This window comes from Struthio camelus, chromosome 5 (assembly GCF_040807025.1).
Source record: "Struthio camelus isolate bStrCam1 chromosome 5, bStrCam1.hap1, whole genome shotgun sequence".
Lineage (NCBI taxonomy): Eukaryota > Metazoa > Chordata > Aves > Struthioniformes > Struthionidae > Struthio > Struthio camelus.
Window position 1 is genome coordinate 33,028,186 of NC_090946.1, and position 15,803 is coordinate 33,043,988.

Sequence of the window (15,803 nt, forward strand, 5' to 3'; positions counted from 1 at the left end):
ACTTATACAAGAAGAAAAGGAAAACACAGAACAACGGGCAGAGGAAATAGAAAGCAGAGTAGGTAGTGGAAGCTTGGACACCCATGGTCGTTTTCGGTCAATGAGCTCCATTCCTCCTCCATATGCAGCTGGTTCCCTTGCTGGGTCTTCCCCTCCTGGCAGTGGCCGCTCCACCCCAAGGCGGATCCCACATAGTCCAGCTCGGGAAGTGGACAGACTAGGTATCATGACACTGGTAAGTATCCATTAATTTTAATTTTCCAGAAGATGGTCTTCCTTTCCTTTAGGAAAGGAGAGATTTAATTTGATCCCCCCCCCCCCCACCACCCCTTCCCTTCTTATTCAGCTGTATTTTTAGTCTCGCTAGGTTTCTCTATTGTTCTGTTTCACCTTCTCTGAAAAGTGTAAGCTATAGTCATAGTCCATATATTTGAAAAGTTCAAAACCCAGTAAGTAGCACTATGTGGTCGACATCTCATGCCTTCTATTCTGGTCTTGCTCTCTCCTGCTTTCCCTTTCTAGGACTAATGTTTTCTTCCCAAGCCCTGGTACAGCAGCCAGTTGCTCTCTCTGTTTTAAACATCAGTAAAACACATTTATGTAAAGTTTATTTTTAACAGTCCATTAGCTGAATATTCAGTAGAATAAAAAGTGATTTACATATCTGCTTTGCGTCATTCTTGAAGATCGAGTATTTTATATCAGTTTTTTTTTTTTAAAGAAATGAATGCTAGTGTCTTGTTTTAGCCTGTTGAGACTTTTAGGTAGAAGAAATATCTGTTAGACTTGGTATTTGACCAAGTAATAGCTTGGGCTAGCAGTTCAGTGAGTAGCGAAAGAGGGATCTGTTCTCTGACATTGATATAACTGCTCAGAAAAATTAATCCTTCTAGAAAATGCTTTATGTGTGTAAATCTATTTGTAACAACAAGATACAACTTTCCAGCCATTTTTGTTTTTACTCAAGTGTTAAGCAAACCCAACAGTTTCTTGTATCTGGAATACTTTTTGCTGAGGAGCATGTTAGATTCAGGTATTTGCAAGCACTTTCTAGGAAAAGTTCCTCCTCTAACATATCCCCATGTACCTTATTTTTGTCTCCAGACTTGCATATGCATTTAAAAACCGTACCTATAGTTGCACATGTAACAACATACTTACCACACCTTATTATCCTGAGTTACTGCACTTCCATCGTGCCTATGCTATGTCAGTTGGTAGAAGAGGAACGTTGTCACATACTGATATTGCAGATGTACTGTAAAACACTGACTAGGCTCATTTTGGTTTCTTGAAGGAGTGTTTAAAAGCAAATATTTCTACCTAGTTTGCAAACTTTCCAAAGTGAATCTGTATGTATACTGAAGGTCTATGTTTTCCTTCCTTTTTAACCTTAAGGAGGAATCATTTGACCCTTCCTACATTAAGCAAAATCATTGTACTAGCTCTAGTCATATATCCAAAGTCAAGCACATTAGAAAACTCTTACTGCGTGGAAGTAAACTATTGCCTGCACTCTATCTTTTGAGTTACTACAGTAATAACTGCTTTTTACTATGTGGGAAACAAAACTGCAAAAATGGCTACGCTGTGAGAAGTGACTCAAATGCAAACAACATACTAAACTTGCCTGCAGTGACTACCATTTACGTTATATAGTTCAAGGAGGGTCCTTGACACAGAACTGGAAATCCTCTCACTTTTGAAAAGCAGCACCTCACTCAAGTGCACTTTGCTGTTTTTCTTACTGAAGATAATGCATATATATAATATATAATTTTTTTTCCTCAGGGATACACTTAAATATTTTGTCATTTGAGGAGTACTTCATACCGTGCATCATCTTCTGTGCCATAGCTGTTGCTGTTATAGTGTCTTGAATATATTTTGTCTTAGTGGTTTGAATTTGTGTTAGCATTTACAATAAATATGGCTCTCTTTAAATTTTTTTTCTTTGCATGCATCTGTCAGCCTAGTGATTTAAGGAAACACCGTAGAAAGGTAAAAATCTTGAGTTTATTTACTGGTGTACCTCTATTCCTTCCCTGCACCCTAACTCATAAATGGAAAACAGGAAAATAAGATTTGTGTTTGTTTGCAGCATAACCGTATAATACAGCAAGATTATATGCTCTTTGATATTAAGAATATAAAGCATTTAATGTTTATCAGAAAAGACTTTACAGAGCAGATGAAATTACTGTAGTTCTTAGTCCTGTATATGAGAAAAGGACAACTGCTACTTGCTCATTTTATTAGCTAAGATTGAAATGTAGTAGTTTTCAATGGCAGTAACAGGAAACTTAACAAAGATTTCAAGGGTAAAACATGCAGCTCCAGAATAAGAGAAAGAAGTCTTTAACGCCGAAGCGATGAATTTTCCTTTTAATCTTTTGTGTAGCAATACTAGATTCACGTTGTAGCATATTCCAACTAAACCCTCAAGTTTTCATTCATTTTCCATTAGTCTCCAGCTTCTAGAGAAGAGGTACGAGATGATAAAACTACCATAAAATGTGAGACATCACCACCATCCTCACCTCGATCTTTGCGTTTGGACAGAGTCCAAAAAGGCGCTTTGCATACAGTGAGCCATGAAGATATCAGGGACATAAGAAAGTAAGTAGCTTTGAAGAGTCATACCTACCAGTAAGATTGATATTTCAGATTATCACACTAAAATGTGTCTTGAAAGTGAAAAATGTGAACACATAAATGAGTAAGTACATTGCATAAACAGTACAGATTTTGTTCATGGTTGAAAGTGGTTTTGTGTGAATTCTTTTCTGATTCCAGAATTCTACATGAAGTTTCCTTTGCATTTTAAAAATGAAAGAGAGAAAATTCCATTTTCTTTCATGGGTTTGAATTTAAGTTATAAATGTAGAGAAAGTTCCAAAATTATCATCATTTTTAATTAGTAGGTGCTGTTTTCAAAGTGCCTAACTGGGATCAATTTTACTCAATTTTAAACTTCAGCTTTCTTTTAATTTGTAAGGAAATTTGGTCGTCAACTTTGACTTTTCTGAATTGTACTTTAAGTGTTCTAATTACTCTTGCTTCTTAAAAGTAATATAGACTTGCAAGTCCTTGTTGTAATATATATTCTGTCCCTTTTTTTTATTGTGTGATTTAGTTTCCACTATTTATTTTATTTAATGACATATTAAAGTAGATCTGTTTCTTTCCACGAGACTCATTAAAAACTGAAAATGAAAACTCAAACTCACTAATGACATCTATTCGTTTGCACAAAAAAAGTTGTCTTTCACTAAGTTGCTGTGCACATGCTCCTTTTTAACTCTTCTTTTTGTGAAGTTCAACAGGCTCACAAGATGGACAAGCAAGTAATCCTAGTAGCAGCAATAGTAGCCAGGATTCCCTCCATAAGGCCCCCAAAAAGAAGGGGATCAAATCCTCCATTGGCCGTTTGTTTGGCAAGAAAGAAAAGGGACGACCTGGACAAACCAGTAAAGACACATTAGGACAAGGTTGGTTTACTGATCTTTATCAGCATATTAGAGAGAGAGTGATTTTTTAGGATGTATGTCTCTGTATGTGTGTGTGGCTTATGACTGATTATTTTGATGCTGGTGTGCAGCATTTTTTCCAAACTAGTGACACTGACTTTTCTGGTAGGTCCTTTTATGATTGTAGTGCACAAGTTCAGCTTGCCAGTTTTTTGTCTTTTGCTCTACCGTTTACTAGACCTTTCTTAACGCCTTCATTAGGAAGACAGAGTTGAATAGTGTTAGTCTTGTTGCCCTCCCTGCCTACTGCAGAAAGTGCTTTGCTGCCAAAGAGTCAAAGCTGAGACAATTCAGTAAGCAGCCACAAAAGACATGGGTCCATGAGGAAGAAGACCGAGTGCCAAATTTGTTTTCTTGCATATCAGTTCTTAATAGTTCACTCATCTCTGATTTTTGTATTTAAGATATATTATGTTACGGTGTTCATTACACTGATCAATCAGACTGAAAGCCATAGTATACTTCTTAGAGCTGAGCCAGGAAGAGAAAGCTAAGTCCTATCTGTTGTTTTATTGCCTGATGGTATTGCAGGAGATAGTTCCTGCCCACCTTTATGCCTGCAAGTGACCTGAGGCCTCTCAGTAGATTTTGGGTCGCAGCATGTCTTGCATGTGTGTGACTCTTGGCCAACAGTTAGTAGTAGCTGAACATAAGAAAACTAGCGTTGAGTTGTAATCATAAGAAAGAGGTAGATTTTGAAAGTACAGACATTTGTTTTGAAATGGTGTATAACAGAATTGGAAGGACAAATAACACTTTTTGTCATGCTTGCCACAGATGAATGGTGTATAAAGCTAAAAACAAAACAAATATGGTGGAATTTCTAAAATTAAAAATGGTGTTCCTTTTAATAGGAAAACTAGATCAAGGTTCCAGGCCTTCTTAAAATAATACATTTTAAAAATCTTGGTACTTGTCAGGTTGATTTGCAACTGTCTGCGTTCTAATATAGACCAGCTTTGGTTAGTTGATGCTATGGAAGCTATTAGTGTGTTAATAACCGAAGCTGCACGCTTGAAGACGTTTGTTATATGTTCTGGAGCGCTGATGCAACCTTGCTAGCAGGAGTCATTTTTCAAGTATTAGTGTAAATCAGCACAAAAATACTAGGGTAAAAGTGCTGTTGCATCCATTTTGATTGTAGTGCCTTTTGGTTCCTAAGAAGTTCCACTAGTAATGAGCACACCTCATAAACACGGAATAGTATTTCCAAGACAACATAGACAAGGCAGATGAGTGAGTTACTTAATAGATGAGAATCCTGGTGAAGAACTGTCAAATGGTACTTAAGAATTGGACTTGAAAAAATAAGGTCAGAAACAATTTACCAACACAGATAAAGTAAATTAGTTTGTGCATTTATTATATACTAACTGTCCCTTATACTAAATTACTTGCTGTACACCACTTGGATAAGGCAAGCGTGTCCCAGGCAGACTTTTAAAAAAAACAAAGCACTTTAACATTAGAGTTGCACAGCAGGTACTGCTGAAAGGTAATACCAGATTGTTTTCTACTAGCATATATATGTTGCAACATGTGACAAGTCATCTCTCTTGTATTAACTTCTTCATAACCCTAATAGTAAAGGGACCTGTTTTAACTTTGCTTATTATTGCAGCAAAAAGCTGCAAAAGGTTCCATTTGGACCAAAGATAGTCTCAAGATGACTGGCATCTGTTGGTGCTAGTATGCATAAAGCTACCACTGCACTGATATGTGGTGAAAAGCTGCTTGCAAGCTTCAGCAGTGCTGTCCAGTCAGTGGAGAACTGTGTTGGTGAAGTTGAAATAGATTCATCTATGGGGTGAACAGTGAAAACCAGTGCAAAGAATAATGCAGTATGTAGATACAAAGTCGGTCACACTGGATTTTCTGAGAGGTCTGTATCTTGCTAGTAAGCTGCCAGGCTTTTGATCATAACATTCTTTATCACTTTTTGCAAAATAAATACTGGCTATTTCCATTGCAAGTCACTGCACTGTTGACGCAATCCACTCTTAAGATTGACAGCATGCCTGGTGACGAGCTTTTTTCTGATCGCTGCTTTACTTTATCCAAAAATAAGCATTGTAACCCAGAAGCATGCTGGCTTAAAATGGTAGGTTGTCACTGGGATTTTCCAAGTTTGGCTTGACATGATGCACCGATGAAAGGAGCACTTTGAAGCCCCTTGCATTGTACCCGTGCAATGAAATACCACCCATTAAGCGAGTGCATTTTTTCCCAGATTAGATGCCAATAAAACATGTAACAATGCATAGGGAATTTGCAGTTCTAATTCTAGGACCAGTAATCATCAATTTCTATGTAGATGATGGGGCAATATGGCGTCTGTGCTAATAATACCTAGCAATACTTTCTGTCACTTTCTTTATTTGTTATTGCTTTGTTAGAAAACAGCGTAGGCAATATTAGCAAGTTAGATTCTGATCCTTAAACCTGGAATTGTCCTTGATTCTAGACTTAGTTTTATAACTAAGCATCTAACGTATATACTCTTCATATGCTGCACAAGTTATTGCTTTCCCCGTATCTTCATTCTGCTCCTGTTCAATATCCGTTGCGTTAGCTTCAGCTGGGAAGAAATGGACATGATGTCAGTGTTTTGTTTTGTTCAAGTGCTGAGTGTTAGGTCTCCATTGAGCTCAAGTAACATGTCAGCTCAAACAGTATGAAGATGACTAAGCCCTTCTTCAACTTACTACAAAAGAACAAGACAAGGCGCAAGCACTGGAGTTAGCCTTGCTGCTTTTGTAATCAAAACCCAGACTGAAGATGAATCCAGTTTAGACAGTAGTGCCTAATGGGGAGTAGAGTAGATGAGTAGCTACAGTTTTAGTCAGTATATTTTTATTGTTCGCTGGCCTTTACTGAACTGTGAAGGCTTGCTTGATGAAGCAAACATCTCAACTGTGTCTCTGAGTGAGAGAGGCATTTATTATTTTGACACCAGCAGTGTTGTCTTTACTTTTGGATCTGAAGGAACTTCCTTAAAATGAGCACAGGTGGCTCAGTGAATGCTGTGGTTACCTTTCTCTCTTGTATAATTTTGTCCATAAAGCAGTAATTTTAATACTGACACCAACTATTGGTGACCTGGGAACGATGAGATTGATCTTAAAGGTAGTTGAAACCCGAGTTTCTCAGTCTGATTCTAACTGATTTTAGGCAGCACCTATCTGAGTCCATAAAAGTGTTTCCTGTTTTTGTACGCTATTTTTGATAAGTATTAGTTCAACTAGAAAATGTAGTGATGTGTGAGCCTGAAAGCTTTGGCTTCTAAATAGATTCTGTCATCACTGCACTCAGTTTTATAAACACTTACCCATGGAAGTCTTAGAGCTAAGCTTTCCTATAGGTTTTATAACTTTTGTGCTTTGTTAGTGGCATAACCCAAACCAAATGACATGAAGCTACATACCTGAAATGGAAACGGAAAACTGGCATCTTTGAGATAGTCCGAAGATTATCCAAATCGCTAGTTCTGTTCTGACGATGGTATATGTAACTATTGTGAATATAGTGGCTATTGTATTTACCAATTATGTCTATTTAGTCTATGTGAGAGCATATTTACATAGAGCTGATAGGCATTTCATAATCTCCTTTGAGTATTCCAGGCAGAGTCTGGTAGGGTCACTACCTGGAGTTGCTAGCAATGCATTCACATCACATCACTTTCTGGTTCAAAAGCTCATATGGGATATGTTGTGGCGGTGTGCTGACACCGATCTCAAGTAAAACTCATCCTTTCTGTATAGGTTTTGCCATCAAGGCTAGAGTATGGAGCAGAGAACTGTTTAGGAGAGGACTATTTGTAGTTTTCTTACTCCTTTTCCTCTTCCTGCCCCTGCTCCCACCGCTCCCCACAATGTCACTGCTCTGCCTACTCTTCTGGTTGGAATCTCCTTTTACACGTTTTGGTACTGTAGCTGAATCGCTCTTTACTGCTGCTTCACCGCTCTGCTGTGATAACCAAGAGAGTATAGGGGAGAGAGTATGATTATGCTAAATAGTAAGAACAACAATTTTCTCAGCCCATACACATCTCTAGGATGGCCCTATTTACAGGTTTTAACTGCTGTGTGTGTTTAACTGCTGTTTTATAGGCAGGAAAAAGCTGTGTTGTTTTTGTTTCTGTGCCACTTCAATTGAAGGAGATTTCCCGATAAAATCAAAGTGTATATTTCTGATCAATAGTGTTATCAAGGGTTAAATACTTCTCTTTGGTAATGCTGTGGTGATTTTTGAATTGTAACTATGTGGCCAAACTTGAAAATAACAAGACTGTTGGCGTGTTTTGTTTGTGTTTGTAGTTGGTATGGCAGAAGCAGATAGTTCCTCTCAGGATGCATTAGGTCTCAGCAAACTTGGAGGTCAGGCAGAAAAAAACAGGAAACTACAGAAAAAGTAAGTTATCTCATATTTTTAATTATCTGTCTTTAAAGCATTTGTTTATGTAAAAAAAAATTTTTTTTTCCTTGACTCTCTTTTTCAGGCATTTGTGCCTAGTATAGTCCAGGTAGACTCTTTTTTTTTTTTAAACTCACTTTTCCAGAACCTTAATAGTGATAAGGTCTTGCCAAGTTTGAAACTAATTTTAGCGCTGAAAGTTTATAACGGTGATAAACAAAGGTGGCGATAAAAGTGGACCCTTTTCAAATCTTCCCCCCAGATTTGTTATATTTAATATATATTTCTGTTGCAGCTGCTAGTTCCTTTATGTTTTCACTCTTTTTTTTCCCCTCTATTCAAGGTTATTTTGATTTTTCTCATGTATTTTAACAGCTGAAATATTTTTTTTTTTTCCTTTGCACCATATACCCTTAATTTTGTGTGTGTGTGAATCCTTCCATTGTGTTTTATGGCAGCCTTTAGACATGCAGTTATCTCTTTCCTAGTTACTAGAATTTTTTTGATTTCAGTCCAAGAAAAACTTCATGATTTAAAGTTCACCTTTTGAATATCTACTGCATATTTTGTTATCCCCAGACTTAGAGGAGATGAAGCAGACACTAAAAAGCGTGGGTGAGAAATAGATACTGCTACTATTAGAAATCATGGGTTGATGCTTAAATGGTAATTCAGAAAACACTCAAACCTATGCAAGCAGGAGCAGGTGTTCTTTGCATATTTTCCCTTCCAAAGCTGGGCCATATACTTTGTTGCTTTTGTTCTGTTTGGCTGTCACTGCTCCTTTGTCAAATATCTCCTTTGTCTTTGAGATCAGGCATTTACATCTTGCTTTTTTGGCTTGCCTCGTGGAAGATTAAATAATGAATGTTGAAAAGAGAGAGTGCTAAGTTTCTCTCTCTAAGATTTCTTGCAACATCTAAGTTATCTTGGCAAATAAAAATAATGCCCGGTGCTTTTGCTAGTGTGCCGATTTGAAAAGTCGGAAAGGAATGTGGTTTTGTTTATATGACAGAACGGTCAAGTGCCTGTCTTCAGACTGTTACAGCCACGGCAATCTTCCACTGTTATGACCTGATATTCTTCCTTTTCTGCAGAGCTTTAAAATCGTACCATATCTTGATTGAACAAAAAGCTTTAGCCTGGTGACATCTGGACAGTGATAGGCCTATTCTTGAGCAGTTTAGATCTTTCTCAATACCAGCAACAAATTTCATTCTATACTAAACAATCTATATTGCCTTGCTTTAATAAATAGAAAAATGCCGATGCAATTAAATTGAGATTTGTCTTTGTTTAAAATATACATCTGTGTGCATATAAAATATAAAACAGCATTGTATTATGTGTTATTATCAATTATTGTATTTACTAACAAACAAATATAAAAATTATATATAGAGGAGATATATTTTTATATATATATATAAATACACACACACACACACACACATATATTTTTTTTCTCCTGCCTTGCAAAAATTTATTGCTGTTACTTAAAGTATACCTTATGGTTGCATGTTATTGGTTGTCACCTACTTGCCGAGTTGCTTGAGAAGCGAGTGTATATTTGACAAATGAAAACTTGTAGTTTGAAATTGACTTGTCTAAAGCAAAAGCTGAGAGATTGTCTGATGTTTGGCAGTTCTGTATGACCAATAGGATATGGATAAATATTTACTCATAGGAAGATACCTATGATGTGTTGGAGATTTCAGTTAAAGTAGGTATGAAGCAAGACTGTGCTGATGAAAATACTTATAATGCATAGATTTATTACTCTTACTGCTGAGAGCAGCTGCAGAGCTCTTTTGACCTTCCATGAGAAACAAATCTACCAAGTTAAAAATATACGTGAATTCAGCTGTTCCAGAATCTTGCCAAGGCTCCTGAATACAGCTAGCAGTGCTACCACATGCTCATTACTGGGGGGGAGTAAAGTTGCTCTGAATTGCTGTTCACTCTGACCCTGGAGATAGAAAGGGTTGAAACAAATTCTCAAGGCTGACTGTGCAAGGTAATTGCACGTGCAGTGTCAGCCTTGACTACGTGCACACATGCATTAAGTGAAAAGCATGGGACCAGCTTGACAAAGAATACCAGTTACCTATGTGTTTGAAACAATAACAACTACTACTATTTATACTGTTTTCTCTTTTTAATCTCTATTTGCTTATCTTCTTGATTTCTGCAAGCATGCACACAAACAGGCTAAGGGCAGTATTCGGTGTCTTTACTAAAAAAGCCTATTTATAGTTAGAGCTAAATTACAGTACATGTCACTTTGTTTTTTTGTATGCCTTTGAGATCAGTTTAATCTTAGTTTTATATTTTTTTTCTTCATTCTTTTATTTTCCTTTTGTTTACCATTTGATGTGGTAGTGCAAAATCAGGGTAAGTTTATACCTATTTTATTAGGATTGTTGTGAATTTATGATAAACTGCTTGGATTTTTAGCAATATGTAAAAAGCTCTTAAAAGTGTAATCAGAGATGATACTAGATTCAGAAATAATTATTGTGAAAACATTTCGCTGAAATGCGTCCAGTGTCTTTTTAATGCTCGTTCAATGTTACATCTTAATTTGCATAGTGTGAATTTTTTATAATGGAAATATTTGATCTTATTTAGTTGGAATTAGCTTTTTAGTTTAGATTTTTAAAGTTATTTAACAGTAGTAGGTACTCATGGCCATTCACTTACCGGGTGTTTCTGTAAAACTGTCATTCTTTGCTTACTAAATCTGAGTTGTTTTTAATGTTTCATCCGTGCTGTTCCTTTTCTTTGTGAGCTGTGCTGTTGACAGTGTTTGCCACAACTGTATTTGTGCTTTTCTGTATATACAACAAACTCTCAATAATGCTGTATTAATCAAAAAGGAAAGCAACCCTAAATTTAAGATAATCCTCCTAAATAAAAGTTTATACATGAAAAGTTTTTGATTACATAGCTCTAATCAATATATAATATCAACTTTCCACTGATGCTTCACCTGGAGTTAGTCTGTTTTTATTTCATATTTTATAACTATTACTTTCAGTTTTTACGCCCTTTTTTTTGTCATTTGCATCACTATCAATCTCTTAACTGTCTTCACTTTTTTTTTCCTTCCAGCTTTTTCTCTGTTCTCAACTTTTTCTAAATAAGTTGTCTTCAGTTTCATTTATGAAACTTGAAATACAGCACTTCATAAACCCTTTCGCTACAACCCCTGGATTTACCCATTCCCTTGCTATCTTAATCCAGTGACAAGATAGTGTTGCACTAGGCTTCTTTATTTTCCTAGCAGGGTTAGAGCATGGTGGCCTGCCAAGAGCCCCTCTAAGTGTAAGACTTCAAATGGCCTTTAAAAGACTTGCTTGTTCACTGCTACATCAAGCACCTGCAGTTGTGACAGCACTCCTCTTCATATAACACCACAAGTTCTTCGGTATGCTTCACTGCAGGTGTTAGAGGTCTTTTGAATGTATCTAAGGACAAGCTTTTCTCTCTTCCAACCGCATGCTTGCTCTCCCATTCCAAATAATGTTCAGCCAATTCTTCATCAAGTCTGTAGACATCCATCTCTTGGTTTTGTCACCTACTTTGGCAGTAGGCAGCTGTTTCTTTGCCATCCCTTTATCTTTTGAAGTGGCAGCTTCATACCATTTGTTAACACTGCCAACATTACTGCAAAGTGCTGCTTTTTTTCCTCTCCCAACATTTTCATGATGATGGAATTTGTACCTGTTTTCTAATTGATGTAATTGGATGGCATGTGAAACTAAACTGATGTGTCATCTACATTACCCGTTTGGCTTAGAAGGTAATTATGATCTTTAGATAACCTGATCATGCATTGCTGGAATGCAATGAGCTTCTTGGTGAAGTCCGAAGGTAGATGTTTGCAAAGTAAAGCTCTTTACTGTAGGCAAAAACCATTACATTGCATCATTCACAGATACCAACTGTATCTGCCCTTGAATTTTTACTGAGAGATGTTATGCTTGTGCTATGTCTTCAGCTTTCAGTTTGACAAGTGTCAACTTCAGTTTTTGTGAAGTGTAACTTGAGTTTTTGTCTTTTTTGCATATGAATAAATTCTGCAATCTGTTTTCTACTTCATGGAAGCATTCCTTTTTGGGCCTGTTGCATAATTTTTGCATCAGATTAGCTCAAAAACTTCTGTTTTGTTTGTTTATATTAACCTGAGGGCCGCCATCCTGTTATGTTTACCTCCAGCCACGCAATTTTTTTCTGCATGCAGTACCACCGTGAGTTTAAAATTTGCATCATAACGTCTTACACTTTTGATACATTCCCCCTATCCAAACGATCCCCTCATATCCAAACGATCTGCTGCTTTACAGTTAACCTAAAGGACTCGAGGAGACTCCTAAAACGACCAGAAATTTAGTGCCTTTCTGTGAACTACATTAACCTCAAATAGCTTTATAAGCCAGTGTTTGGGGCATGGGAAATCACACGCTGTTGTCAGACAGTGCTAGTCAAAGATCAGGCTGTGGGCATCTCTGCTTCTTCGTCTCTAGTGGGCTTCCCTCACTGCTCCGCCATGTTACCGTGCCAACCTGAAAGGAAGATAAGTGCACCAGTTTTGAAGTTAAACTGCTCAGAAGAAAAACATTGTATTCCTTTTTGACAAATACAGTATTAAGCATTTTATTCTACTCTTTCCAAAGGGCGTTTTATAACATAGTATTTTATTTTGTCCTCTTTTGAAAAGACTTTGATTTTGTTATTTAAAACTGAATGTGTTTAGGTCTGATGATTTGAGGGCTGAATGCAACAGGTTCAGTTATTTTCATGCCATCACAAATCTTTCATTCCTAATTAAAAATATATATATTTTTAAAGCGTACAAAAGTGTAGCTCTTTGGGTCTCTGTTGTTGGGTTTTCTTATTTTTTTGTTTTTGTTTGTTTTTAGTGAAATCTAGCTATTGAGCTGCTAACTCTATTTCACCTTTTTTGGATCTTAAAATGGATACATTAGAATGGTGATTTGCAACTAGAGAGTCAGACACTTCCTCCCCACCTTTTTTCTTTCCCTGAGTAGTATATTTCATTAGGATCAAGTATTGGAGGTTTTTGTGGAGTAATAGGAGTTATTGTTCATGCAGGTGGAGTAGTAGTGTCTTTTGACAGAACAGTTGCTAGCATTTTTATGCCTTCACTGGTTATTTTTGAAATTTAGATATCCATCAATTTAATATGAGGCTCCTAGGTTGCTGGTGTGTCTAGAAAAATGAATTTGATATTTCATATCCATTTTGCAGTAGTAGCAAAAAAAGCTAGTAGTCTGTCAGTATCCTCTTTTCAAGATCTGTGTTGTGTGATAGCTTTGTAAAATCTCTAACTTGTAAATGTTTTTTTTTTTTAAACCTTAAAAGTATTCAGCAATACAGCTCTGGAGGGAGGGAGGTTTTGTTGGTGTTAGTTGTAACAAAAGTGTAAATATATAACGTAAGATCCTGAATCTGTAGTATTGCTGTATATCTTAATCTTATACTTGCAGGTATGAATACAAAAAATAGAAAAACATAGAGCAGTATTGTCCAGTTGAGATGAATTCATTTCTCTAAACTTCAAAGGAGAAGGAATGGAGTCCTAACTATAAACACCTAATTTTCAAAGCCACGTAGCCAGCATGAACGTGTGTTTTCAGATGATTTCATTTATTTTTTTTTTCCTAGCGATGTCTAAACAACGTTACATGTTATACCTGCAACACTGCTTTTTGCCTATAGGCTTACCTTTCCTTTAACATGAAACAGTTTGGACAGCCATATAGGGATTTAGCTAGCTGCCGTAGTTTCTGTAAGCTGAATTGTTGATATTAAAACTTCAGTCTGTTGTGTTTCAGAATAGCTAAAGGGGTAGTGTAGCTGCAGGAGATCAGAGCTGAGTTTAAGTACCCAGTGTTTCAGAATGTAATTGCTAAAGTGTGGCTGTCTGAAGGTAAGAGTAGTCCAAAGCTGTGCCTGAAACTCTTGACAAACTTGCTGTTGGAGACGAAGTTCATCAGTTAAATGGTTACTGTTCCCAGTTTCCAGCCTCAACTTTGGACAGTACCATTTCTGTGGCATGGATCTGATCTACTGTTGAATTCACTCTAATATGCTGAACAGACAGACAATTGCACCAATTGAGAATCTGATTGACAAGTCAAACATCTCCGCTTTGTGGTGGCAGTGTTGGTCAGAGTGACAGTAGCATCTTCCTGGGCAGGTTGTTCTTTTGCATTTCCAAAAGCAAGATTCAGCTTTTCTGCCACACTATCCAGTTCCTGTCCAGTTCAGCTTACATCACTATGTAGTCCTTTTTTGCCTTAGCAGATACTTCATTGCATTTGTAAGGCTGAGAAAGGAAAAAAGCTAAATGTTGGAAAGAAATAGTAATGTGAATGCAGTGCCTAATCTGATATATTTGCACTAGTTTCTACTTGTTTTAATAACTGTTTCTGTAATTGTAGGCATGAGTTGCTTGAGGAAGCCAGAAGACAAGGATTACCTTTTGCCCAGTGGGATGGGCCTACAGTGGTTGTGTGGTTGGAGGTGAGTGGTCTGTGTTTTTTTGTTTTGTTTAGTTTTTAAGAAATGTAAGGTTTTGTGCAGGACTGTTTTCCATATCCTGCTTGCTTCCTGTTTTGTGTTTCAGCTCTGGGTAGGGATGCCAGCCTGGTATGTAGCTGCTTGCCGAGCAAATGTGAAAAGCGGTGCTATCATGTCAGCCTTGTCTGATACAGAAATACAGCGTGAAATTGGAATCAGTAATCCTCTGCACAGATTGAAGCTGAGGCTTGCCATTCAAGAGATCATGTCACTAACAAGTCCATCTGCCCCTCCCACCTCAAGGACGGTAAGGAAAGTGATCCAGCATCAAACTGGATGTAACTGGATCAAACTTTAGAAACTGTAGAAGCTTCTGCAGAGATTTCCAAAAATTCTACGATATGCAACCAAAAAGATTTGAGCTTCAAATAAGAATTTCTTGAAATGTGTTTTAAATTGTAGTGAACACGTGATCGTTTAATTAGGATGTCTTTTCCTTTCATAGAAGTTAAATGAAAGAATAATTACACTTTTTTCTTAAGGGAAAGAGTAGTTTACATCAGTTTAAGTATGCAAGCTCGAAATGTAATGTAAAATGTTTAGAATACATGTTATTTGCCTCATTATTTAATGCCCCCCCCAAAAAAAAAAACTTGTAATATAGATGAAGTATACTTATATATACAGAAATTTGTAAAACAGTTGGAAGCTTTTTATTTGTTATCCATGTATAAGGCCATTAACTCCAAACAGTGATTGAGATTCCATGAACTCAGAGCCCACTTGTCTCTGTATACTATAAAGAGACATCAGCAAGTTTAGCCGTTCAAAGTTAGTGAATTCCCCTGCCATGGGTCTATCTACCCTGCAGTCTAAAGCTGTTTGTGATTTCTGGGATTATGTACTAGGCTGCAACTGCATTTTTCGGATTACAGCATAATCAAGTGTTTGTCTGTTAATTACATCAGTGTAAGCTATTTATCACATTCAATTTTGCTAGTATCCTTGAAGAAAAGTGATCCGTGTTAATAGGCTTATTCTGTGCCATCATTTTAAATGGCTAACCTATACATAAGACTTTAGAAACCATTGCTTTTGCCCATGCCTGCTCCTTTTATGTACCAATTGCTTATATGTTCTGCAACCTTTCCTTCTTGTTACTGCTTTCCTTTCATTGGATGTGATTGGTTCACTGTGGGGTCATATTAGACTACGGGAAATGTCTGGGTAACACATGAAGAAATGGAAAATCTTACAGCCACACAACAAACGGTTAGTTTACGGTGTTGCCACTTCTGTTCTTTAGAG

The 15,803-nt window shown here is 36.9% G+C and overlaps 1 protein-coding gene across 7 annotated transcripts in view; it reads left to right on the top strand.

Moving 5' to 3' along the window:
* The window catches only part of PPFIA1 (PTPRF interacting protein alpha 1), a 63,255-nt gene that overhangs the window by 36,155 nt on the left and 11,297 nt on the right, over positions 1-15,803 (top strand). For 3 of the 7 annotated variants that reach the window (XM_068945417.1, XM_068945419.1, XM_068945418.1), the window contains exons 16-23: positions 1-235; positions 1,972-2,001; positions 2,468-2,619; positions 3,319-3,491; positions 7,850-7,943; positions 14,417-14,498; positions 14,602-14,802; positions 15,705-15,767. In XM_068945417.1, coding sequence (XP_068801518.1) covers positions 1-235; positions 1,972-2,001; positions 2,468-2,619; positions 3,319-3,491; positions 7,850-7,943; positions 14,417-14,498; positions 14,602-14,802; positions 15,705-15,767 — 1,030 coding nt within the window. The remainder of the gene's footprint in view (positions 236-1,971; positions 2,002-2,467; positions 2,620-3,318; positions 3,492-7,849; positions 7,944-14,416; positions 14,499-14,601; positions 14,803-15,704; positions 15,768-15,803) is intronic. The other 4 variants (XM_068945420.1, XM_068945421.1, XM_068945422.1 and 1 more) reach the window with 3 other exon arrangements.